At 42.5% G+C, this 26,280-nt stretch overlaps 1 protein-coding gene across 4 annotated transcripts; it reads left to right on the top strand.

Annotated features, from left to right (window-relative positions):
• On the top strand, positions 1-21,737 carry NPL (N-acetylneuraminate pyruvate lyase). Of its 4 annotated transcripts, none has more exons than XM_072998135.2 (12): positions 1-312; positions 3,020-3,125; positions 5,438-5,511; positions 6,156-6,243; positions 7,675-7,732; positions 10,174-10,249; positions 11,759-11,851; positions 13,275-13,423; positions 14,289-14,335; positions 16,405-16,489; positions 18,268-18,307; positions 20,556-21,737. In XM_072998135.2, the coding sequence occupies exons 1-12, from the start codon at positions 222-224 to the stop codon at positions 20,711-20,713; spliced, it is 1,065 nt and encodes a 354-aa protein (XP_072854236.2). In that variant the 5' UTR covers positions 1-221; the 3' UTR covers positions 20,714-21,737. The 4 variants fall into 4 exon arrangements, with proteins under 4 accessions (XP_072854236.2, XP_072854238.2, XP_072854237.2 ...); XM_072998137.2 differs by having other exon boundaries at positions 209-1,514; XM_072998136.2 differs by having other exon boundaries at positions 231-1,326.
• The last annotated feature ends 4,543 nt before the right edge of the window (positions 21,738-26,280 follow it).

Below are 26,280 nucleotides of genomic sequence, written 5' to 3'. Positions count from 1 at the left end.
TGTGCAGATTTATGTTTCTGGACTACAACTCCCACAGTTCCCCGGGCATCCCGGCCACAAGTTTGCCCATTTCTACGAAACAGCTTGATTACTTCCCTTAGGCGTAAAACCCTCCTTGCATCCAACCTCTGAAGGACAAACTTCCGGCTCTCTGTTGACCCGCCCAGTTTAGGGCAGCGGGAGTCGCATGCTCCTTCTGAGCATGCTCAGAAATACAGGGCATGCGCCTTGATTTAAAAGCCGAGAAAAGGAGAAGGGAGCAAACTAGGACGCTGGTAGAAGCTTGTGATAGGAGGGACTGTCTACTCTCGGGTAAGTGTGATGCGTTTTGGTGTGCCTTATGGGGAGGGGGATAGATCGTAAAACTCCAGAGAGAAATCGATAGAAGAGGGAACTTCTCCCTTCTTTAAGGAGAAAAATCGCTTTGGAAGAACACTGGAAGGATTTCTGTTGCGCGGTTAGGACTGACTTTGGTATGCAAAATCTGAGCAGCGATATTTGTGATGGGACCCCACATTTGAGGGCGCATCCACAACAGTGCCATCGGCCCGGGCAAAAGCTAGTGGCTGGGGCGGGCATGTCTCATTGATAGGTAGTGCTGTCGGGGTCGGATCCGGTGTTCCATCTGAAGCAAGGGATGCAGGTGCTGGTTGTGTGCTAAAACGGGGCTCCCCGCCTTGTGAGGACAAACTGCCCTGAAATATCGATGTTCGTTGTGGTAGAGGGAGCCAAAAAGCCGAGTTTGTTCACAGAAATCTCAAAGGGCATCTGTCGATGGGCAAGGGCAAGGGGAGGAAGGAAAAGATCCAGACCATAACGCAGTAATTCAGTAGTAGCCTAAATTGAAGCTAGCTCAGTGGAAGGCACTAAAGCAGTGGCTTTGAATTTCGCACAACTTTGCAGCAGGCTGGTGCTGTTTTGTTGCGGGGGAGTGCTTTCAGAGCCTGAAAAAGTTTTTCTGGAGGTCAGCTCCAAGAATCTCTGCCTGTCATGTCCACTGGTTTCGGGTGGGGAGGGAGTTGTAGCCCAAAACTAACTTTCTCCAATGTTAAATCTTGTGTTTTTTCAAGGGTGGGGGTAGAAGAAGTGAAAGATGTTACTGGTAAAGGGTGTGGCAGAATGTGCCTCAGTAACATTTGTAACCTTGAGGGTGATTTAGGAAGCCTTGCAGATTAAGTCAGTTGGTGTGCCCTAGAGAGCAATGGTCCCCAATCTTTTCTGAGTCATGGGCCAATTGGGGGCGTGCGGTCCGTGGGATTGTATCAGATTTGACTTTTCTTCTCCGTTTTTTTGTGTTGTTCCAACGGAAACCAAAGAAATGAACATGTGAGTACCGAAACATTTACAACTGCAACAATCTTCTGAGGGAAGGGTTGCATTTTCTGACAGAATTGCAGGGGTGCCAATATTTTTGGCCATGGCTGTAGTTGTCTTTTTAAATAACCATCAAAGCGACTGCCCATCTCCATGTTTCTGGACCTAACCCTGGAAAGGTGTGGAGTTAAACAATGAAGGTATTTAAGGCTGAGGGACCTTACTGTTTATGGCTGCACTGCTTATTTTTGTCATTTACAAGGGGGTACTGATAAGTATTGAGCCTCTCCCAGAAAAAAATTGAGCTAGGAAGCTGTAACTGCCACACTATTCTACAGATGCCCCCCCCCCCAGGAAGTCAACATACTTGCGACATCTGTCCTGCAACTTCTTAAGTCCCTGCAAATAAAATTCTTCCGACTGCTGGTGTAACCATTCATTTGTGGCATTAGTTGCTTCCAGAACACTCCCAAATTGTTGTCCCTTCAGGTAGTTTTTTGAGTTTGGGGAACAGATAATAGTCAGAAGGAGCCAAGTCGGGAGAATAGGGTGGATGGGACATCACTTGAAAACCTAAAGATGTCAGTTTTGCCATTGTTTCACCTGCAGTGTGTGATGAGGCGTTGTCGTGCAACAGGATGACACCTTTGGAGAGCTTTCCTCGATGTTTTTCCTTGATGTTTTGCCTCAACTTCATCAATAAAGCAGAGTAATATTTTGCATTGATGGCTGAACCCTGTTGAAGGTAGTCCACCAGCAGAACTCCCTTCTTATCCCCCCCCCCCAAAAAAACTGTTGCCATTTGCTTCTGCACCGACCTTTGCACTCAGAAGTTCTTTGGCTTGGGGAAACCACTGTGCCTCCATTCCTTAGACTGTTCCTTTGTCTCAGGATCATAACAGTAGATCCATGTCTCATCACCACCACTTTGCCCAGGAAATGTGACTCATTTCTTGCAAAATGTTCCAAAACGGCCACTGATGACTCCACACGTTTCCTCTTTGGTTTGGTTGTCAAAAGTTTGGGGATCCACTTTGCTGCCAGCTTTCTCATTTCCAAGTCGTTGTGGATAATGGCACCAACTCTCTCATGTGATATTCTCAGATATATAACAATACTTTTGGCTGATATTCGGCAGTTCTTCATGACCATGTCATGGATGGCTTTCACATTTGCAGGCACAGAGACAGAAACAGGCCTTCCACTGGGTTTCTCACTTTCAACACTGAAATGGCCAGTTTTAAAATTGTCAACCCAACGTTTAACTGTTGCATATGAAGGGCCACTGTCACCCATAGTTTGTGACATTTCATCATGGATCTGCTTTGCACCTTTCCCTTGCAGAAACAGGAACTTGATAATGGTCCTATGCTCTTCCACATTGAACTTTTCTGGAGCTGCTGCCATGTTCACTTTGGACCTAAACATGAAAGATAAGTTAAAATCATAGGTAGTTGATTTTTGCACCATTGAATACAGACAAATTGGCCAATACACCCTGCAATTTATAGCTTTTTAGCTCAATTTTTCTGGGAAAAGCTCAGTACTTATCAGCACCCCCTTGTCCACCTTGTATAGGTTCTACATTAATGACTGTAAAAACTAAATGTGTTTTTGAGAGGCATTTCCAAATTTTGGACAAACTGTGGACTTTGCATGTAAGGTTTGGGTATTAACAGAGGTTAACATGTGTTTTCCTATTCAGGCCAGGTTTCTTCCTGTTCTTTGGCTTTGCCTGGTTGCTCTATGACATCCCAAAAGAAACTACAGGGCCTTGTGGCAGCCACTGTCACTCCAATGACTCAGGATAGGTAAATATTTCCTTAACCCCAACAATGGTATTACAATTGTTTGAGCTCCTTGATTACGCATTGATATCTAGAATCATGATATGATAGTGTATCATTTTCTTCATTACCTATATTGCAAATCTTTAAAAGAAGGTGAAACTGGCCTTCAATAAAGCAATGACTAACTAACATATGAGATGTTAGCATCACAATCTTTAACTTATTGGAGCAGAAACCAGGACAAGAGACATGTACATATGTGTAAGTGAGAGGAAGAGTGAGGCAGAAGGAGGTTTTTACTCCTGGCATAACTTACATTGGCTGAAAACCTGTTGTCTACTGTAGTCAGTCACACTACAGTAAGCCCATTGAATCAGTGGGGTTTGGTGAGTCAATTTCTTGTTAAGTTCCATTGATTCAAATGAGTCTACTCTACTTGTGACTTACTATGCTAAAGTAAGTTGCAACCACAGTAGGACCATTGAGCCTGCTCTAATGTGACTTGGCATGCTAAGCAACAGGATTTTTACCCAGCCATCATCCCCAAACCTTGGTTAATTTATTTTTATGGTTTTGGTTAATTTATTTTAATTTTTCACTTTTGTGCTATGATACAAAAGTGGCAACAGTAAAATGAATTTAAAAGGAGTATGCAGAAACAGCTGATACCCCAAGCAAACTACACAAATGTAGCAGTAAGACATGTAGGGGTGGAGACAGACCGGCAGACAAATACCCATAAGGAAAAGTCATCCAATGGCACCCACCCACAAAGACCACCAATCAACACCCCTCAGTACAGCACTGATGTCCACATGGGCAAGTTGTGCACTGGAGCAAACTGGTTTCAACCTTTTGTCCTGTGGGGTGTGGTGTCATGGGTGTGAGGAAAGTGGGACAAATGCTCCGTTCGGACAGCCCCAACATGAACCTTGTTCTGGGCCTATGAGGCCCTTCTGTTCTAGAGCAAGCATAAAGACTTGGAGTTGTTAAAATAAATTAGTTAATTCTTAACTCTGAAGAATGTGTATGGGGGATATCCTGCCTGTTAGAGTTATAGTTTCTAATAATAATAAACCCTGAGGTATTTGCCACTGTAGCAACTCACAAAGGCAGGCCTCCCTGCTGGATGGGGAGAAAAAAACCCCAGACAATTGCAGATTCCAGGGCTTATCCTCCTGGAGCTCCTGCACAATGAGAAGAACTAAAAGGGCTAAAAGCAGCATGGATCCTGTTTTAGAGGGAAGTAACAAAGTCACCGATCAGCCATGTTATTCTCAAGGATGTGTTTAAATATCTTCTTGCTCTCCTCCAATAGAGAGTGCCTCACTCTTCCTCCTTAAGCCAAGATTGTGTGTCTCCGCGGATTAATAAGTTTGCTTCAGTCAGGCAGCGGTGAAACACTGAAAATTGCATATTTTTGAAATGAATTGAAGTAAACAAATCTAGGAAAACTTACTTTTTCTTTTCAAATCCCAAGACTTCTCTAGCCAGCATGGCACATGAGTATGCTAGCTGGGAGATTCTTGAGAAGTAATTTTTCCAATTTCTGCAGGTAACTGTGGAGCAGGGGGGAAAACATGCTGAGCTAAAGATTTGATTAAGGGATTCTTCATGTGTCTATGGGATCATGTACAAAACATACATAGAACACCAAACGTCTCCCAGCCGGAACTGGATGCAAAGTGGAAAAACAAAATACCTTTTTTTAAAATTCCCATAAAATTTATCCAATTATTATTTATCCTTTCTGCACAGGAGGGTTCCTGAGGCTTTTCTTGGTGTCTTTCTTCCCTAACATGAAGTGCTGCTGAAACACAAAGCTGTTGTTATGTGCCATCAAATCACCTCCAAATTATGGTGACTCTGTGAATCTCCAAAATGTCCTGCCCTGCTCAGCTGTTGTAAACTCAACCCTATGGCTTCCTTGAGGGAGTCAGTCCATCTTATATTTGGCCTTCCTCTTTTCCTGCTGCCTTCCACCTTTCCCAGCATTCCAGAGAATCTTGCCTTCTCATGATATGCCCCAAGTAGGACAGCTTCAAACTGAACATTTTTGCCTGCAGAGAGAGTTCAGGCTTGAAGTGGACTTCTCAACAAAAGCTCACATTATAATATGGCAGTTGGTCTTTAAGGTGCCACAACATTCCTTTTGAGTGGGAGAATATGAGATAGTAACCAGGACTTGAATGCTTTCTATTTGATAAAACAAAGCAAAGAAAGTTCTGGTTGTTTGAAGCCTGTTTTTCTTTAGAAATTCAATTTATAGCATGTTAATTGTAAAGGGATTTTAAAATAGTAATGCCATGTCTTTTTTTTTTCCTTTCCTTTAGAGAAATCAATCTCGCCGTGATTGGCCAGTATGTGGACTACCTGGTAAATGAGCAAGGTGTGAGGAGTGTTTTTGGTAAGCTTTGACTTTTAATATCTTTCCCAGGGGGACTGATCCAGGGTTTTTTTTTTAATGGCATCACCTTTGGATCATCAAAAGGATTCTGGAACCCAGAGGTTTTTGGGGGGAGGGGGTGCAAGACTAACAAGCAGGTCCTGATAAACAGCTGTGTTTTTATTCTTTCTTATGAAGTAGACTAAAAAATGAATATATCTGTCATACTTCGTTCCATGTTGTTAAAATGGGTATCAATCAGAGGCCAGAATTATTTTTTGGTTAGTTATACTGTTGGGTTTGTTTGTTTATTTTTTGATCCAGCCTGTTCACGAGGATCATCATTATGATCATCAAAGTTATGGGACTAAAAAACCCAGAAACAGATTATAGTAATTAACGTTATCAACTTCTAAGCACAGAAAAGGCTCTCAGAATAAAGTCATCTTACTCTGTTCCTTAAAAACAAAGGAAGCAGTCCAAGGGGGTCTCTCCATGGATTGTTCTGTTACCAGGGAAGCTCTGTGGTTTGCTGCTATCTGGTCTATTGTGGTAGACTGTGGAATGAGAAGTGGGGCTTCCTCTGCTCAGTGAGTAGCTCCCCCCAAAAAAGATTCATTCCATCCTTCCTGTATGTGCTGTCAATTTTATTTTTTCAACCACAGTGAATGGAACAACAGGAGAAGGCCTGTCCCTGAGCATTCAGGAGAGGAAGCAGCTGGCAGAGGAATGGGTAGCAAAGGGGAAGGAAAAGTGAGTCACTGTGGGGGAAGGAGTGCTTGTTTTGTGAAAATGTATTCCCTATCTATGCAAAGACATTTGATTATGAAATCTGTGTTTTCTGTATCCTTTCCCCCCGCACTTTGTCACTTTAAATGCCAGAATGCTGCTGAAGGAACAAGTTAGAGTAACTGAGGTTATCTCCAGAGCTCCTCTCACTAGCATTTAGAAAGCCCTGTGCAGGCATTCTGCTTTTTCTCCCTGACAGATGCTCTGTAGTAAGAAGAAGAAGAACGATGGGGAATGTGGTAGAGAAGCAAGGAAAGGTCAGAACTGCAGGTTATTACCCAAAGTCCCCATCAAATTCAGTGAATAAGGCAGGGCAATGGTGTGTTAGAAGCCTGTTCTGGAACACTGGCACAATGTCTGACTAAATTATAAGGGGAATCCTAATTTCTCTCCATTGCTCTATGAGGAGACGGATAGAAAGTGATTATTTACAGAAGCACAGTTTTCTAACATGTTTCTCACTGGCTGAAAGTTAGGAAAGAAAGAGAAGGGGGAATGTTCCTCTCATAATACCGATTGTTATACTATTGTCACTCTGGCCCAGAGACAGAAGACTCTGATAAGAACTGCTGAAATCTAACTACTAGATTCTTAACAGTCAAGGGTCTGCAGCAGCATTTTGGTCACAGGCATCCCACTCTGCCATTTCTCAGCACTTGAGACTTGTGGAAAAGATGCTGCTTTTGATTTCTTTACTGTATGGTGTGCAGCTTTAGAAAAAAAGGCTCAGCACACTTTGCAGATGTCAGAAATAAGGAATGCTCTTTTCCAGCATTCTCATTTTGTTCTTCTTTACATTCTCTTCTTAACTCTTTTTCTTTTTTAAATGTACTTTCTGAATGACTTGATATGTATCAGAAGCCTCTTTACTGAATCTCTGGATTTCTTTCCTAAACTTCCCATAAAATAGATAAGGCATCCTCCAGTCTCGAAAGACTATGGTAACGTGCTCTGTATGGAGGACTTGGAACAGCGTCTAGTGTGGCTGAGAAGGCCAATCCGAGAGTGGCAGTCCCTTCCACACTGGAGACAAATACAATCTGTCCCCTGTCCAGCTCCCTGATTTTGCTGGTTTCGGGACTGCCTCTTTGCCTCAGCCTGCTGGACAAGGGTCTCTTCAAATTGGCAGAGGCCGTGATGCACTGCCTGCCTCCAGACTGAACACCCAGATGTCAAGGTTTCCCATCTGTTGAGGTCCATTCCTAAGGCCTTCAGATCCCGCTTGCAGATCTCCTTGTATCACAGCTGTGGTCTCCCTCTGGGGCGATTTCCATAATACATATTGTGAAATACACAGTGTGTTACTGCAAACTCATTATTGTGACATCATCCCCTATATTTTTCACTGCCTGCCCATCAAAAGCAGAAGGCAAAAAAATAACTTTTTTTCTGCAGGCTGGACCATGTGATTGTCCATGTTGGAGCACTGAGTTTACCAGAATCAAAGGGATTGGTGAGTAGGCCTGTTAATGTATTTCCTGCTTACATTTTGCATATAAATGAGCTACTGCACAAGGAGACAGCTCTTCTGGCTATTACAAGAGACAGTTTGGGGCAAAGAAGCGGTGCAGTCCAAAGTATCTGAGGATGCTGGCTCTTAGGTTAGCTCAGATGATTGACTTCAGTACCTTAGAACTGGCTCCCATGGCACATAGACAGCAGTTCTCTTGTGCTTAGCAAGAGTGGCCACATCATACTAGTTTTGATCATGTTAATTCAACTCATACAAGGCCCATGGAGGGGATGCCTCCCTAAAGCTTTAAAATTATATGCAGCTCTATGGAATTAGGCCATATAGGACTTGGATCCAAGAAAGAAGGGATACTATCGAATCTATAATTGGACCTCCCTTGGTGTTTTCTCTGGCTACAGAAGCCCCTGATCCCATTGGAAGGTCCTTCAGTCATCTCCCTGATCTAAAATCAGCCCCCCACATTAAGTCTCTCATCTGCATGATGTTGCATGTCAACTTTTAGTTTAATAAATAAATAAACTCTAGAGATTAGATGGCTCACTTAATTTGACTTTTAGGGCGTATAACCTTAGCAATCATAGGATCAGGCTCTGTGTAGCTAATGAACAGAAAGTGCTATTGTTTGGCGGGCTTATTGAAGCATTTGGCCCAGTAGGGCTTATTCCTGATGGCCTTTATTTATTTGTGGCTTGGTTGCCATTATTCTTAAGGTGGATATTTCTGTGAAATACCTCCTTGAGAAACGGCATTTTTATTAGCTAGGGCCAATGTTCCCTCTAAGTTTCTGTCCCACTGTCCAGGAGCCTCGCTCCGTGTTTGTGGGGCTTCTTTCAAAACAGGAAGTAAACAAACCATCTGCTGGCTGCCCCTGTGCAACTCTGACAGAGTTCTGGGCAAGCGTGCGTGCGCATGCAGCTTAGAGAGAACCCTGGCTAGGACGGATGCACAGCCATTGCTAGGAAGGAAGGATAAGATAAAAGACTGTTGTTTTTCTCCAGATGGGTCAGGAACCCTAAGTATGCTTTATGTGCTTGCTTCCTTTTGGCCGCTTTAAAGAGGTGGAAATGGCAACTAAAAGTACCCAGGTAGGGAGGCTGTTGCTCTTCCTCTGTAAGTTTGTTATCTGTGTGGGAAGTAACAAAACAACTGGGGCCTTTTTTGCAGCTTGGAGGTGCTGAAAATCTTGAATAGAACAGCATCCACTATAACTAGTTTCTGAGGTATTTATATATAAGTTTTCTGGAAGTACCATATGGAGTATCTACGTGAGAAAAGCTACAGAATTGATTCAGCTTTCTGGCTGTTTTCCTGCCTATGCTGTAATCTTGTCCCGATTAAGAGTGATGTGAAAAAAGAGTCTGTAAGTTTGGAAACACTACAGAAGTAGCCCCAGCCCAATGCCCAGCAAGTCTGTTTGACTGCTAGCCCTCTGTCTCAAATCAGCCCACGTGATCCAGGCTGTAGGCAGGGAGCCAAGGGGAAAGGTCCTCTGGCCCAGTGAGAGGCTCAGAGAGGTTACTGTTTTGTACCACAGTTCCCAGAATGACCCAGCAACCATGTCTAAAAATGTAACTTTTCCAAACTGGCTCACCAACTTACATGATCTGGATGGTACCATCTTCCCCAGTGATCATCTTTCCATTTCCTTGCTTTCCTAAACTGTAGGTAGTCCCACAAAAAATTCTGTGGGGACAGTTTCCCTCTGAGGACTATGTATAGGGAACTTTGGTTGTGGTGTTTTACAGATATACAGGCTGGGTAAAAGCATAGCTGAGCAATGCTATGGTGCATGTGTGAGGGGATACTGGTGATGGTGGCTGTTCATTCTGTAATCTATAAACATAAAGGTAAAGGTTCCCCTTGACAATTTTTGTCCAGTCGTGTTCGACTCTAGGGGGCGGTGCTCATCCCTGTTTCCAAGCCATAGAGCCAGCGTTGGTCTGAAGACAATCTTTCGTGGTCACATGGCCAGTGTGACTTAGACACGAAACGCTGTTACCTTCCCACCAAGGTGGTCCCTATTTATCTACTCGCATTTGCGTGCTTTCGAACCGCTAGGTTGGTGGGAGCTGGGACAAGCGACGGGCACCCACTCCGTCGCGTGGATTCGATCTTACGACTGCTTGGTCTTCTGACCCTGCAGCACAGAGGCTTCTGCAATTTAGCCCGCAGCGCCACCACGTCCCTTAATCTACAAACATAGGACACAATAAATATGTAATGTGCTGGATTTTAAAAAAATCTGTTTGTTTAGATTTCTCTAAGCTTTTGAGATGTTCTGTGTAATTCAAAAGCTTTCATACTGCTACCCCAATATAAGCTGTTGTCATATAGTTTCCCATTTCCCGTTCTCTAAACAGTAATGGTCTTGCTTAGTATAAATGGGTGCCTTCAGTTCTTCCTTTTTCCTCCTGTTTCAGGCTAAGCATGCAGCAGAAATAGGAGTGGATGGCATAGCCGTCATTGCTCCATCCTTCTTCAAGCAAGTGAATAAAGGTGAGTACATCACTTGAGCCCACGTAATTGTTTTCCCTCTTGTCATTCATTGGCCACAGAGGATTTTTGGCACTGAATGTACAGCATCATAAGCATGTATAACAACCTGTTTGGTCAAGGTATGTGCAGTTTTTGCTAATTAATTGCTCCAAGACCAGCACTTTTAGTGGCAACCATTTTCCAGTTTATATCCCTCCCTTTCCATCCCTAGTGGCAGGGCTCTATTATTTTCCCCAGTGATAGTGTAGGCAGGCCATAGAGTGTGATATTGGGTACAAATCCTTTTTCCTGAGCATCTCTGCTTCCATTTGAAAAAGGAAAGTAATATTGTAGCCCTCATTACTGAAGTGTCTTGCTTGAGAGTGAACAGGCCATGCCTTGTGAAAACTTAGAAGCCAGGCAGATGATGAAATTGTTGGAGTTTTTACAACCTTGCATGCAGCTTGTAATGTGAGTGACTGGGAGGGACTTTCCTGGAATGGGTGATTGTTAATCTGTCCAGCACTAACCAATAGTTCCCTCCCATCTCTGAATTCGAAGATGGTCCCACCTCTCTGCTAAGTATCCCTTTCCCTCTTTTTAGTCTATTGAAAGCAGAGTTTGTTAGTTTCCTGTTGATCTGTACGCAACTGTAATGAAACTTCTTTCTGTAATGAAAATTCTTTCTTCTACAAATGTCTCAGAGTGAGTAATTAAAACCTTAACTGCTAGTTAATGAGAAAGCAGTGGACTATTGGGGAAACTTTTGACTATTCTTTTCTGTCAGTCTCTGTACCAGAAATTCAAAACTCTGCAACAGAAATAAGATTTTCATGGCTCTATAGATAAGGCTTGAGTGCCCTCCACAGTTCCTTGATGCTTTTCTTGACTTCCAGAAGCAGAATAAACTATGCAAGATTATCATGATTAGTTAGGCAAATATGCATCAGGTATACAGGTTACATATATGCATACCTTTTCTTTGAACAGAATTCAGGCCAGATTAACGCAGTGGGTTATGTATGTGAGAAAGAGAGTGAGGTCTTTAAGTAAAAAGTATGTCCTGTCTTGAATATAGAACAGCAAAAAGTAGCCAAGGGTATGTCTCTCAGTCTCCTGCAAAAGGTTTTGTAAATGTCATGAAGTTTTCTGGCACATCTCCTGGAGTTATATCTGTTGTTATGCCTCCTACATTCACACTTGGTCATTCATAACCTCTTCTTTTCTCACTTCCAGCCATTTACAGTGGGTGACTCAGCTGGGAAGATATGGGGTAGATCATTTCAAAGCTAGAAGGAAGGGCCTTGTTTGTTTCTTTGTCTATTACATTTATACCCCACCTTCCCACTAAAAGATAGCACTCAAAGTGGCTTGTAAAGGTTTTGAGCATTTCAGAAGAGAAGACATGATGGTGCAGGCTGTGTTGGAGCTGTCTCCTGCCTGTTACATAGGCCTGCGTTGTATTGGATAACATCAGTTTTCGAACACTACCCAGGCTTCTAATAAGGTTGCTTGCCTTCTCTTTTTTAGATGCGCTTCTTGCCTTCTTGCGGGATGTTGCATCTGAAGCTCCTGGCATCCCATTCTATTATTACCACATCCCTCCCCTGACTGGTATTCAAAGTAAGTGTTGATCATCCACAGCTTTCTAGATAATCCAAGAGAAAAGCCAAAAACCTTGTTACATCCATAATTGATTGATTTTTTTTTGTCATGTGGAAAGTCTCCCTTTCTGCCAGTGAGCTCAGGGCGGTGCCTGCAGTTGTCCTCTTCCTCACTTCATCCTCAAGACAACCCTGTGATGCAGGTCAGGTCAAGAGAGAATGACTGGCCTGAGCTCATTCAGGGAGTTTCAGGAATTCAAGTCTCGTAGCCCAGAATTCTAAACACAACACTATCCTGGCTCTTGTATTCAAATCAGCTGAAAGCCTTTCTGTATTATTAAGTGATTGTTAAGTAACAATTCTTATTTAAAGTATTTATAACCTGTCATTTAGCCAACAAGGCTTCCAGGACAGATTGTAAAGTACAGTGGCGCCTCAACTAATGAAATAAATCCACATTGGAACGGTGGCCGGAACTCGAAATTTTTGTAAGATGAAGCACCATTTCCCATTGAAATGCATGGGAACGGGATGAATCCGTTCCAGCATTTCAAAAATAAATAAATAAATAAATAAATAGTAAAGCACACAGAAAGCCCCATCGGAAGGCGCTGGGGCTTTAAAAAAACAACTGCAGACCTGCAAAAAAAAAACACCAAAAACAACACAGCACAGAAGCATAACCCCCCTCAGCCAAGCCCCCCCTGCAAAACCCACCCAGAAGTTTCTAAAAAGCAAAAAGTAGCATCTTACCAGGCAGACTGAAGCCTCCTCCGATAGCACTCACTCCCCGGTGGATGGCGGCCAGTGACAGGCCCTGGCCAGCGCGTAGGGGGCCCTTACTCATGAGTAGACCCACGCCAGGGAGCGCACCCGCCAGTGAACTGGAGCTGCCCTGGTTCTCCTTCCTCCTCTTGCGCCGCCGCTGCACGCCTCGTCCATGGAGGAGGCCCTCCCACCTCTGCGCCTCAGCCCAGCGCCTTTGGCTGCCCTTACTCATGAGTAGACCCATGCCTTCATTGGACCTTACTCATGAGCAGACGCATGACAGGGATGGGCAGGGAGCGTGCTGGCTTCCCGCGCCTGGCAGCGAACTGGAGCCGCCCCCACCTCTCCTTCCTCCTCCTGCCCCACAGCAGTAAAAAGTTCCCTGACCCCCTGCTCTAACCATTGGGGCGAAAGAGCTACAAAGAAGCAGTCTCTTCGTCATCAACGGTCTGAATTTCCCGCCCTTTTCCCCTGCCTTGTTCTGTTCTTACGTTGAAACTCTGCTCGCAAGTTGAAGCTCCTGGGGTATTGTTTTTTCCAGTTTTCCCCTTCATAGAAAGACCCAACTTGTATTACAATGCTGAAGAGAATCTCGGCCTTCGTTGTTGTCTGTATCGGTGTGTCTTCCATAATAAGACTTGAAAATGTTTTTTGCTGTGACTTTTTCTGCACAGTTAATGCTGAAGAACTGCTTGATGGGATGACTGAGCAGATCCCCAGCTTTCAAGGGGTGAAGTTCAGTGACAGAAATCTGCTCGATTTTGGGCGGTGTGCAGCAAAAAACAGTAGTGGCCAATTTGCACTTCTTTACGGCGTGGATGAAGTAAGGATGTTGTATATTAATAACTTGGCTGTAATTCCTTTTCTACTCTGCTTGTTCCCAACTAGAACGGCTAATGTGGTGCACAGAATTTATTATCTCTGATCACTGATTGGAAATATTGAGGAGAGTCCTTCCTCCATGTAGTGAAACCTCAATACTTTTCTTTAAATGGAGAAAAGCAAGAATGAGGATCAGGGCAGATGATTTCATGGGGAAGAACTAGGGTGGAGTTGCCCTGGTGTCATTCAGCTTACTGGCTTCATTTGGAGCAGGGAACAATGCAGACCCCGAGACTGAAACTGTCCCCTCTTGCGCTGCAGTAGAATCCATTGCAGGGGACACCAGGTAGCCTCCTAAGCTGATGCAACCAAGGACTCGCTTTTTTGTGCTAGAGCCCACCAAAGGCATCCCCGGCCACCTGGGTCTCACCAGTTCTTGTCCTGACCAAATGAAAAACAAATGTGCTTCTTGTCATGTGTTGGTTGAAAAGGAAGATGAAAGTGAAAATCTAGTGAGCAGCACAATACAAGAAAGGAAAGGATGGCCACGCTAGCCTTGGAAAGCGCTGGCCAGCGCTAGACTGGGAAGGAGATGATACAGACTGAATGCAAGGGAAAAAGGTAGATGGGTGCAGTGGCGATTGGTGGCTGGAAGAAAAGTGACAGAGCTACTTGCATCTCTGCACTAGGCCCTGTAATTGTGAAGGGCTTCCACATGCCAAAGCCGGGCCTGCTGTTATTACTTTGCATGGCTTCCACCCAGTGAGAGTGAAAATAGCTCTGCAACAAGTCCTTCTATGTGAATGTCTTCATTTTGTTGAAATTCTGTGGAAATGAAACCCATCTCTTTGTTTTTCCCTAAGTAGCAACTCCTGAGTGCACTGGTGATGGGAGCAACGGGGGCTGTTGGGAGGTCAGTCCGTCTTCTCGTTGTCCCGTCTGCATGGATGAGAGAGGGGCCTCTGTGGATTTCTGTGCCATGCCTCCTGGAGGAGAGAGGATTCTCATGCAGGGCATGCCTCCTCCTCCTCCTGTCTTTGGTCCTATACTCATCTGTTTTCTTCTACAGCTTAGTGCCAATTACTCAAACTTAAATGTGAGGGGTGAGGCAGTTATTCTCCTCATTCTTACGGAATCTCCTTGTCATATTTATGGCATCAAATTCTTCTTACTCTTTCAGTTTCTTTCTGTTCTCCAACTGCCCACAGTGGAATGAAAATTGTTGTGATCATAAACTAGTTTTTCACATGGACAATTAACTCATTGCATCAGAAACTGCTAACTAATTATTACTCAACTGTCACTTTTTCTCCCCCTCTTGAGGTTAATGTAAATATCCAGTCTTCAACCCACACCATGCCCCTCTTCCCTCTTCTTTCTCCTCTCTCATCTTTGCCCAGGCTTTGTGTCTGTTTGCTGTCTCTTGGAAGAATTTTTACAACAGAGCCCCCAAAACAACATAAGCCATAATTTACTACATGTAAATGTACCACATAGCCAAGACCCAGTGAATATTTAGTATATTCACTTATGAAACTGATATTTTATTCAAAATTTCATTCTGTTTCCACATGTCTGATGAAGTGGATGTGTCCATGAAAGCTCACATTAAAATATAATAGTCTTTAAGGTGCCATTTGATTTTGTCTTGTTTTGTTTCTTTGGATTTTGCCTGACATAGATGGATATGGTAATTGATCAGCCATATCAGATCCACAAATGTGAGCCATTTGCTCATTACAGAGTTGTGACAGTCTGTGTGTACCAGCCAAATGTTAGATGCACCTTGAATGACCTAGAAGGAGCATCTTTTAAAATTCATGGCTAGCCTTCCAACACTTTAAAAAAAACTTGCACAGTTGCAGGGTGGCTACGAATATGATCCAAATAGCACTGCTTGGTTGGTTCTTTCCCTTCAGGCTACAGTTTTTCTGATCAAATGTCTTCTTATGCAGACTTTAAAATAGATGGGATCATTGTGGGGTTTTTCACTGATGGTATTTCAGCCCTCTTGCCATTCCATTTGAGGTACATAGACAGGCGGACGGACACAGACACACAAAGTAGTGTTCCTCCACACAGTCTGGCCCCAAATTTGTCTTGTGATTGAAATGTGAATGCCCTGGGTGTAGGATTGCTGTTCGACTTATGTGGAACATAGTTGCACAAATGCCAAAGGGCTTCAGTTCCTTATTACTCAAAATCATGAGCAATGAATGGTCATCTGTTAACCTGTATTAGTGGGAGAGCTCCCGTCTTCTGAACTCCAGTTCTTTACATACAGCATTTCCCAATATAGGCGAAGCCTGTTTGGCGAGAGCATACAATATTTTTAAAGTAAAGAGCAATAATGCTTATTCTCTACCCCCCCCTTGTGCCATACAGTACACATGCAGCTCCACACATATTTCTGTGAACATCTTTGCTTTCATATATAATTTGATTTCTTGCAGTCTGTCTGTTCTGGAGTTCTTCTTATGTGCTGAAATATGTACTGATCCACTTTTTTAAAATTCAGGGCCAGTTTTTTTCTTCTCCTGGTTCCCAGAATATTGGTGTGGTATAAACTGCAGCTGGGATGCATAATTTTGGTCACAAGGACCGGCCTCAAGGAGATACCATTCCTGAGTGCAAAATATCTCCAGGATTTTATGTGTTTCTTGTGAACCAGATAGAATGCCTGAGACACCTAGGTAATCTAATCCTAACAGTGTCAGGGACAGTATTGGGGCCCTGATAACTATAAAGGAGCTGGGAGTCAAGACTGGACTGTTGATACCTTGCCATAAGTTCTTCTGCTAAAAGGCAAGTGTAGAAAATACCTGGGGTGTTCACCATATAGGGGCCCTCTATGCAGTAGGACAGCCCACTTCTGCGTTGGAAAGATTGGGCCAAAAATGCTACCTCTGTTCTAATGTCATTAGCAATGCTGATGGTTACTTAATGTTAAACCTAGCTGTTTGTTGGTGTTTTTTTCTACAGCACATATAACTATTTTGGGAAGGCAAATAACGTAATGATGGAAGCGTTTGCCAAGGGTGATTTCTGCACAGCACAAAAATACCAGGTACGACATGTCTAACTGAAGCTGTTTACAACATTATTATATGATAAGATATTCATAAACCTTACCGCTCCATTTGTGCCAAGAGAATGCTCTCTACATAGAAGCGATGTATATTTCTATCTAGTTCTTTTAAAAAAATGCCCTTGAGTTTATGAATGTGGGACATCTTGTTTCTCATCCATATTCGAAAAGCCAGGAAATGGCTCAGTAATAATGCACAATATCGGGCCCACGTTGTGAGCAGGAAAAAGAATACCAAGCTTTGCATAGCAAAGAGCAGCTTGAATATTGACAATACTAAAAGCAGCAGTCGAGATGATTTGTAGGGTACCCTCTTGTGATCACTGCCATTTCAAAAAGTGACACCATGCAAGGGAAAGTCCCAGAAGCTGACTCCTTTTTTTCATCAGTTTACCACTTCCCACCCAAACACAAAGCAGGGATGTTTTTCAACAAGTGGGAATGGCAGGATCAAAAGTTCAGCTCCCCTTCCACTCTCAAGCTTATAACAATGTTTATGTTTATATTCAGAATGTTCACCTTTATAAGAAAACCAAAAATTCAAATTCCTCCCATCCCCTTAAAATAGCTGTTTTCAAAGTCAGTATTAGAGCCATGGATGCCTGGATTCCTTCCAGATTAAACAACAAAAACATCTGAGACTAGCCATTCTCTTTCAAAAATAAGTTTTCAGTGTATTTGATCTGTTTTAAATCTGCAGACAATGAAAGTCACTTGTGTCTGCAATTGGCGGGGGGTGGGGTGGGGTTACTTTTTAAAAAATCAAAGACTCCAAATTTGACACAGATCAAGAACTGGCTATCTGCTATATCTGTGCCAAATTTGGTGTTGATCCGATGTCTAGTTTTAAAGTTAGAATTGCCTTGTGGAAGGCTAAATTGTGCTACTGCACAAAATCACTGCACTGCTCTGCAGCAATAATACCATAGCTTTAAGGGTATAAGTAACAGAACTGCTGGATATCTCAGTGACTTAGGTATCTGGTTATAGAGCTTTTGGTTGGGACTTTGATTTCCCCCCACGCCTCCTCGACAGGGTCCCTTCCGGCTCTGCAGTTCTAAGATTATTGTTGTTGTTGCCTTTAATTCATTTTTTTTAACAAGATCATAACAACACCTCATAGCAACAACTGAGCAGTCGGAGTATCCATCAGTAATATCACTGTTTTTACCAGGACTGTGATTCAGCTTGTTTGCACTCGCCTAACCCGTTACTGACCTAAATACTGATTTAGTGCCTCCACAGCTTCAACTGAATTGAAGTTAAAACATAAAGTGAGAGAATTTGGTGTTAGCTGTTCAGTGATGATATCTCACTTCAGACCCTTCAATGACTTTCGAGTGGATGTCTAAAAATCCTAGTGGTAAGACAGAGCCAAAGCTGTGCATAGACTATGGAGATGACTGCTGTTGCATACAGTATCTGTGTAGAATTTGCTCCCCAGTAACTCCAGCACTTTGGCTGGATAACCCAGTGGTTTAGGTGTCTGACTGCAGAGACTTGGGAGGTCACTGTGCATCTCGGGAGAAGAGCCACTCTGTATAGCCTTGGGCAAGCTGCCGAGTCTCAGAAATGCCTCAGAAGAAGGAAACTGTAAATGTCTTCAAAATATCCTATACCTAGAAAACCTTGAAAAGAGTTGCCATAAGTCAGAAATATCTTGCTGGTACATAATTATTAGTAACTCCCAGCAGTGGTGTCATTATGTGACAGATGAACTCATATAAAAATGATAATTTTTATTTTGTTTCTCCTAGTTCTGTATTCAGGAATTCCTCGGCTTTGTCATTGCACAGGGTAAGTAATAACGGGAGACTTAACCTGTCTTGTTCCCTTCTATACAGTTTATCTAACAATAATTAAAGCCCTCTGAATTCCACAAAAGTTTGAGATTCTGATTCCTCAGAAGTTCCAATATGCACTGAAACACTCAATTCCAACATGTCTTGCTTCCTTTTGCCTTTGTCAGTTACACGTGTTATGCATTTATTGTTTCGTTGTTTTGAAATCTGAGCCCATTGTTTTGAGATTACATTAGAGCTGCTGGATACCTCAGTGGTTTAGGAGCCAAAGGCTGAGAATTTAATTCCCCACTGTGCGTGGGCTTGACAGTCCATAGGGTCCCTTCCAACTCTGCAGTTCTAAATGTATTATTATTTATAGTTTGCATATTTAATTTTTTTATTCTAACATGTCAAGCCTATTACTGTGAAGACTGATCTTGTTGTTAACTGAAACATGGATTTTACTTTTTATTTTTTTAAAAAATACGTTTTTAAAATTAAAAACTCTTTCCTTCTAGTAAAAAATTTAAAAATAAATAAATTCAGGGATGTGGGGAGGCACATGACAGAATTGCTCCCCATGCCCCAAGAGGGCACAAGGAGATTCTTTGAGTAATTTTTAAAAAACAAAATTTTAAAATGGGGGAGGCGGCATGCAGCCCACAGGCCACATTTTGCCCACCGCTGGTTTAGCTGAATTGCAATTTTAATTTTAAAAACTAAGGAATTTTTAAGTGATGGGGATTGAAGTTTTAGCAATCATGATTGTCATGTCACTTAAAAAATACATCTAGAATATTGAATTTCATGACCTACCAATGCTCTGCCAGCATGAAATAACTGAGTAGGCTGAAGCAATGGAAGAAGGTGATTAATGCTGAGGAAGATGAATGTGCTCTGTGCTTTAGTCCAAATCTTACAGGAGATATCTTAGGTGTTGAGCCTTTTGTAAGGACTGGCACTTTAGATAGCTACTGTAAAATCAGGACTAAAACCTAGCATGGATTCAAAATATCCTATACCATCTCCACAACATTAGAATTACCAGCCTCCGCTGGGCTGAAGCACCCTACTTTCCTTCTCATCTGGAAAAGGGTAAACCATTGCTCTGCATTTTATAAGGCTAAAGTAAGGAGTAGAACAATATAATGTACACTTCTCCTTTCAAAACGCTGGGGTCAAGAGCACCGGACTCCTGCGTAGTTCAAAATCCATGTATAACTCTTATGCCCCCCAAAATGTAAATACAAACAGTTGATTAACAGTTTGTTTTATGGTGTTATGTGAACTGCCCAGAGTAGCCTGGGTTGCTAGATGGGCAGTATAGAAATTAAATAAATAAATACACACACACATATGTCCCTCTCCTCATCCGTGTCAATCTCTTGGCTTGCCCCTCCCTGGTTGCTGCATGACAGAAGAGGGGGCTGGCTAGGCTGCCACCACTGGACTGGGGGCTGCCATGCTGCCCACAACAGTGCCCTAGGGAAGCCTGAGACCCACCTTTTTCAAGCCACTTCTTCCAGTCAAATAGCAGCACAGGACTGGTTGGTTGGTTAGTAAGTGTATAATCCAAACTGTGCTGCTTAGGATCAGTGAAATTCAAGGGAGAAGTGTATATTGAAAAGCTTGAAATATAGTATAAAACAAATGGAGATTGGAAAGGGAGTGAGAAAAGTGCTTTTGCATTTGTACCCATGTGACTGTTAGAAATTTTACATTTTGATAAATAAAACCATTGCATTTGGATTTGCACAAGTGTGTAATTTTGTTATAGTCTACCTGCCTTCTCCAGTTTTTGTACTATAAGATGTGTATTTCTCGTATATGGGTTGTTGTTTCTTCTTTGAAAAGCCTGAAAACAATATAAACAATGGGGAATGTGTCGACTTCCAAATTCTACCCTCCTTCACCATTGGCTGTGCTGGTGAGGGCTGATGAGAGGTATGCCTCCCCCAAAGGTTTCAGGGAAACAGGTTTTCTACCTCAATAATATAAATGTTATCTATTAAATAGTCTTTCAAAACTATATTATATGTGTCCTATAATGAAAGACTATGAACTAAAAAGTTAGTTATAAGCTGAGTGCCTCATTTCTTTAGAACCAGTAAATCATCAGGTACTTTCTTTTTCAAGAAAGAAAATGACTTCACATCATAGACTGTGTGATGGCAATGATGTGGGATAATGTTAAATGATGTCTTTTAAGAATGTTTTCCCCCATGAATTGATTTCTGCTCTGTTTCTAATTTTTCTGACAGGCTTTGGTGTTCCACAGATCAAAGCAGTGATGAGCTTGGTTTCAGGGATTCCCATGGGTCCACCACGGCTTCCACTCTCAAGTGCCTCTGAAGAGTTTGTGGCCAAAGTAAGAGCCAAACTGGAGGGCTTAAAGAACTGCTCTTACCATTTACTCTAAACATCCACCTGGCCAATATGGTCCCATACTATTTGGACACCTGGTATTGCTTGGAATGTAATACTCAAGGTGAATGCTGACTGCAAAACTTACATGAAAGAACTGGATAAAGAGTCCAGATTGAGTAGCTTCTTGCCAGGGAGCATTCTTTGACTTTGTCTAGGTAGAAATCGGGAGCAAGCTTCCTGCTTGGTAAGGCTGTGGAAGAGCAGAAACTCATTTTGAAAACCCCAGAAGCTGAGTCTTTTTTTAATTGATTAACCACTTCGTACCCAAACACAAAGCAGCTGTCAGGGCTCCTTTTCAACAAATGTGAATGGTAGTGAACAAAAGAGGGTATCCTGTAGACCATCTTGACTGCTGCCATGGGTGTTGTCCACATTCAGGCTGCCCTTTGCTATGCAAAGCTTGGCATCATTTTTCCTGCTGGTAACATGGGCATGATATTGTGCAGTAATAACGGGCTGTTTCCTGGCTTTTTGAATCATGGGTATAGAAGCACAGTGTCCCACATTCATAAACTGGATGGTTTTTATAAAGAAATGAATTTCCTGGCTTTTTAAATCAAGAATTTAAATATACATACGCTACACACAAAATGAGAAATTTCCCTCATATTGAATAAAATTAAATAATACAGGATTCCAGAAAATGAGCATACGGTCTGTACTATGATTACTGGGAGAAGACAGAAGTGAGAGCAGCTAGCATGTGACCGTAGTCCCTCTGTGCCAAAATATTTTGATGGGCTGTTTTGGACTTAATGGAATGGTGAAGCAAAGGTGGGTGTAGGAACAACACATACAATGGAGAAACGTACAAAACCTTTAACCTCTCAGGTAAACTAATGCTGCCATGCCCACTTGACCAAATGCAGACTGGAAAGCTATGTTCCAGTTTTCAATCCCTTTGAGTTAGGCAAGCTGAGGAAGACAAGCTGTGTTGGACTAAACGCTCTAGGGACATGTGTGTATGTATTCCAAAATATGTCCCTTTGCTCTTTAAAATAAAAAAATGAAAAGTTCGGAGTTAGTAAAGAATGTCACTGGAAACCGAGGTCAAAATCATTCATACTATGTAAAAGACAGTCAAGAAAGACTGTTACTTTAAAAAAATCATAACTCAAAAAACTCTTTGCCCAAGTGTCCCAAAATGTGGCACAGAGCAAGAGCAGAGTTTCAGCTATATCCCTATTGAGAGTATTCATCCCTGTTTTAGAGATCAGAAATTTGGCTGAAATTAATCTTAATTACATTACTCCAAATTTATTTTACATTTTCCAATCTTTATTGCATTTCCCAAAAGAAAATGCCAGTGCTTGTAGTGACCATAGCTTTATGAGCCACTGGCTTAAAGTTTTCTTTAAATAATACATGGCATTATTTTCAAGAAGTGCAAATAACAGGGCCGGGGGGAGGAGACATGCAGATGAAGTGCAAGGGCTGCTGGAACATGTATGTGGATATGTACCCTTGCTTTATTGACTATAGTAAAGCCATTAACCAAAATGAACATGGCAGGGTGATGAACATCTTAGTAAACAAAATATATTGATTCCAGAGTTATTTATATAATTAGGAACCTCTATTGCCAGCCAAAGTCGCAACGGAAGTTGAAGATCAGAGGGCAGAGGACCTAGATTGATGAAGGGGTGTATGAGGCAATGTGTATTCTTGCAACTTTTTTTTCAATTTGTGCTCCAAATTAATTTTTAGAGCAGTGGTCCTCAACCTTGGACCTCCAGATGTTCTTGAACTACAACTCCCAGAAGCTTTCACCACCACCTCTGGTGGCCAGGATTTCTGGGAGTTGAAGTCCAAGAACATCTGGAGGCCCAAGGTTAGGGACCACTGCTTTAAAGACTCCACTTGTCAATTCAAATGGCAATACCTTTGATTTACTATCAAACCTGGTTTGCACAGATTACTCAGCAAAATCAATAAAGTAAATGATGGACGCAACCTAAAATTGAATATAAAATCATATTTATGGTCATAAGAAGCAAGCACTCCAAGTAAGGTAGTTAATAGTCCCTCATGAACATGTGCAATATGTTGGCAAATACAAGTACCTCAGAACTTGACTGAATTAACAGTGGGACCATAGCCATATAATAAAAGTCAGATGGCCTTGAATAGCTTCTTTAAAATGAAGAAGATAGCAAGTGATAAAACCTGAGCCTTGGCTCTTGAGAATGTACAGTTCTAAATTGTCTCAGTCCAACTGTATGGCATGAATTTGTGTACACAGGCAACTATAAAAAAGAAAGAAGCATTTGAAATTTGACTTTATTGCAGGATGTTAAGAAATTGGCTTCTTAGAGTGACAAATTAAGTAGTATTAAAGAGAATTAGATAAAGACAAATCATAAAAAAGAGAAAACATGGAATACTTGGATTATGTAATAAGAAACAAAAGAAACTGATGGTTATGGCTGACCATTCAAGACAACTAAGTCACAGAAGAATTGCAGGAAAAAAGAGCTTCCTGACTGAAAAAACACTAGGCATGGGGTTTTGTTGTTTTGTTTTTTCAGTACAGCTCCCAGCATTCATCAGGAATTCCCACAGCCAGTAGTCTCTCTTGGTCACTTGGCCCTGATTGGATGCCTCTCAGAAAACTACAAATCCCTCAATTCCTTGCAGCTAGCATGGAACTGGGATGGTCCCACCCGGTTGCTGTCTCCTCAGTCTGATGATCAGAGCTGCAGAGGGAAATGTTGGGCCACAGATGTGTATGCCAAAACCCTTCTAAAGATTTGGATTTTAATTTTTTTTATTTTGTTTTATTTTATTTTGCTATCGCTACCAGAATTCTGGCTGGGGGAATTCTGGGAGTTGTAGTGGAAGAAATCTGAAAAATCCAGTGCCTACAAAACACAACATTGTTGTTCAGAGCTGCTACCTCTCAAGTTGGGCAAGCCATGGTACCATTTAATTCCCAGCAGAAGAGGAACAAGAATCAATGCTTGTTTCCTGGATAACCTCCTAGCATTGCTGTCCAGCATGAATAAAAAGCTTATTGCCGCCTTTTGGCTAAAGCAAATCAATGGAAAAGAAGATAACTTTTTCTTCCTCCTGCTAGGGAAAGGTCCCAGACTGACTGGGAGAAGTCTCTCACCCACATTTCCTGTGGCTGGAAGTGGCACCCGCACCAGTAGAAGGATGTATCCTGCCAGGCTTCCCCTGTTAGCCACACTCACCCATGGCTAAGATTGCTTGCTGAGGTTGCTTCCTATGCTAATTACATCTATGCAGAGATGCCACTCAAACTCGGGGGGGGGGGGTGAGCACTGCAGGATTTTCAGTTGTGCAAATGCTGCCCCTCTGTGGTAGAAAGGCGGTATAGTTGCAGGCATGAGCGTCAAGAGAGACATCAAAACCTTGTTGATTTCTCTATAAACGGTAGCAGCACGAACCTGCCCTACACAAAATAGGACAGGAGCTGAGCGGTACTGCACCCATCCCAAGAATTAAGGCTCTGGAGAGGAGCAGGGCTAGGACTCCTCGCCTGGAGTCCTGATCAGAGAAAGAGCTAGAGGTGGGAGAGCCCTCCTTAGGGGAGCTCTCATACAACCCCATGCTTGCAGGGAACCTTGCATGCCTTCACCAACGCCTCTCCCTCCTCAGCCTGCAAGCCAGACAGGAGGATCAATGCTCAAGAGAAGGGGAATGCCATGCACCGGAATGCAACAGGCTCTTTCCTGCAGGAAAAACAGTTTATATATATATAAATAAAGAATAATTGATAAGCAGATTTTTGACAGAGAAGGGAACATCTTCACGCAGCCAGGTTGAGGGCTGTGTAATGTAATTGCTATTCATGTGTGGCTCAGGGGTAAAATGGCCCCTAAAAGGGACAAGGGAAAAGTAAAGGAAAACAGCTGGCCAAACGCAAGGCACGCAGACCTTCCCCCTCAGCTTTGTCATCATCTTCTGATGAGGAGGCCTGGCCAGTCTGGGAAGAGCTGTGTCTTAAAATAGCTGTGCTAGAGAAGCAAAGGGCAGAAGGTTCAGACAAGGAGACTAGGGGTGACCAACCTAGGTGATCGGTGAAAGAATTTAAGGTGCACAAGAGAGCAAAACCCAAGGGTCTAGCTGATGATCTCTTGGCATCCCTAGAGGCTAATAATCAAAATTCATCTGGATCAGATAAAACTACAGCAAATCGGATGACAGAAGAACCAGAAGGTCCATCCATGGGGAGAAGGGTCAATCAATTGCGCACATCCACAGCAAGGAAAGAAGACTGGAGAAGTGACGCAGGTCCAGAGGCCAGATCAGAATGGGAGTTGCCCTTCACAAGCAGGGATAAGGCTGGAAATCCCGTACTGGGTGAGCTTGCCATTGCACTGGACACCAGTGGAGCTCTGCCAGTATGGCCTTGCAGTATAGGCACACAGTGGTTTGATCAATTGGCTGCACAAGTAGGCTCAGGCATACAAAGAGGGCCAATGGGTCAGGGGGCACACCTAGTTGGACTAGATTTCAGTTGATCTGCAGTGATCGTCTCCATCCAATTTGCTTTCAGGCCTGAATATGATTCAATTTGGAAATTTGGATTGCCAGTCCACAATTGACCTGCATATGAAAAACAAAAGGGTTTTCTCCCTGTGTGTATTTTTGTTCCCTTGCTATGAAATATAAAACAAAATGTAAACCTGCCAAATTTCAGAAAGCTACCTTCAGACAAAAGGCACTTATTAAAACGTCTATGTTTGGATGCTCAACTGTGAGCAAGGTCCTAAATGGTACAGCATGACTCAGGATACAAGGCAGATCATAATGGAAGTTAAAGTTGCCTTCCTTTCCTTTTTTTTTGAGGGGGGGGGAGGTTCTTGTAGCCAGTTAGGTGCTTCAAGGATCCTTACAATATTCAGGCCTTCCTTCTGCACACATTCTATTTCCCATAACAATAAATATTATCAAAGTTCTTTTGGAGGTCTGGAATGCAGATCCTAGTGAATGTAGTGGGAGAGGCAGCCCAGTCACACAGGGCTTTCAAATATCATTTCCTCTATTTCCAATTTTCTTCTTTTAAAAAGAAAATAATACTTGTAGAAATAGTGACATTTTCATAGATATGTGAAGTGTGGGCCACTTTATAGTAGAGATGGAAGACATTTGAATTATGATTTTTTTTAAAAAAATGAATTTAACAGATTCCTGGCCTACAAGGTTTCTAATGGAAATACATGTAAATATTTTTCAGTTTACTGTCATGAGAAGGGAAACATCAAATTCCCCATTTTCCATTTCCAATAATGTGTGAATAAATCAGCCCACTGCTCTGAAAATTTCCCTTCCTCTGCTGGGCCTGGTAGGAAGATTCCTCAAACTGAGGGCCAGTCTCTCTCGTCCTCTGTCTCCATTGCCTGCTCGGCCCACTGACTGCAGAAGTAAAAAGTGTCCATCTAAATAATGCACTAAAGCAGGTGTACATGCTAAGAAAAATGCATCCAACTGCATACAGTATGCAAAAGTGCATCCCAACATATGCTCATGCATGGAAAAAAGTTGAACAGAGTGATATAGAACTTAGATGGGATGTGAATACTGATGGAATGC

Source organism: Pogona vitticeps, chromosome 4, assembly GCF_051106095.1.
Source record: "Pogona vitticeps strain Pit_001003342236 chromosome 4, PviZW2.1, whole genome shotgun sequence".
Classification (NCBI taxonomy): domain Eukaryota; kingdom Metazoa; phylum Chordata; class Lepidosauria; order Squamata; family Agamidae; genus Pogona; species Pogona vitticeps.
Note: the sequence above shows the minus strand (reverse complement) of the source record. Positions and strands in the feature narration are given on the sequence as shown.

Excerpts from the sequence above, each read along its gene's own strand:
- NPL (XM_072998135.2), top strand. The coding sequence starts at position 222 with ATGCGCCTTGATTTAAAAGCCGAGAAAAGGAGAAGGGAGCAAACTAGG. Across the intron at positions 313-3,019 it reads GAGGGACTGTCTACTCTCGG|GCCAGGTTTCTTCCTGTTCT; the intron begins GTAAGTGTGATG and ends TTTCCTATTCAG. Across the intron at positions 11,852-13,274 it reads TCCCCTGACTGGTATTCAAA|TTAATGCTGAAGAACTGCTT; the intron begins GTAAGTGTTGAT and ends TTTTCTGCACAG.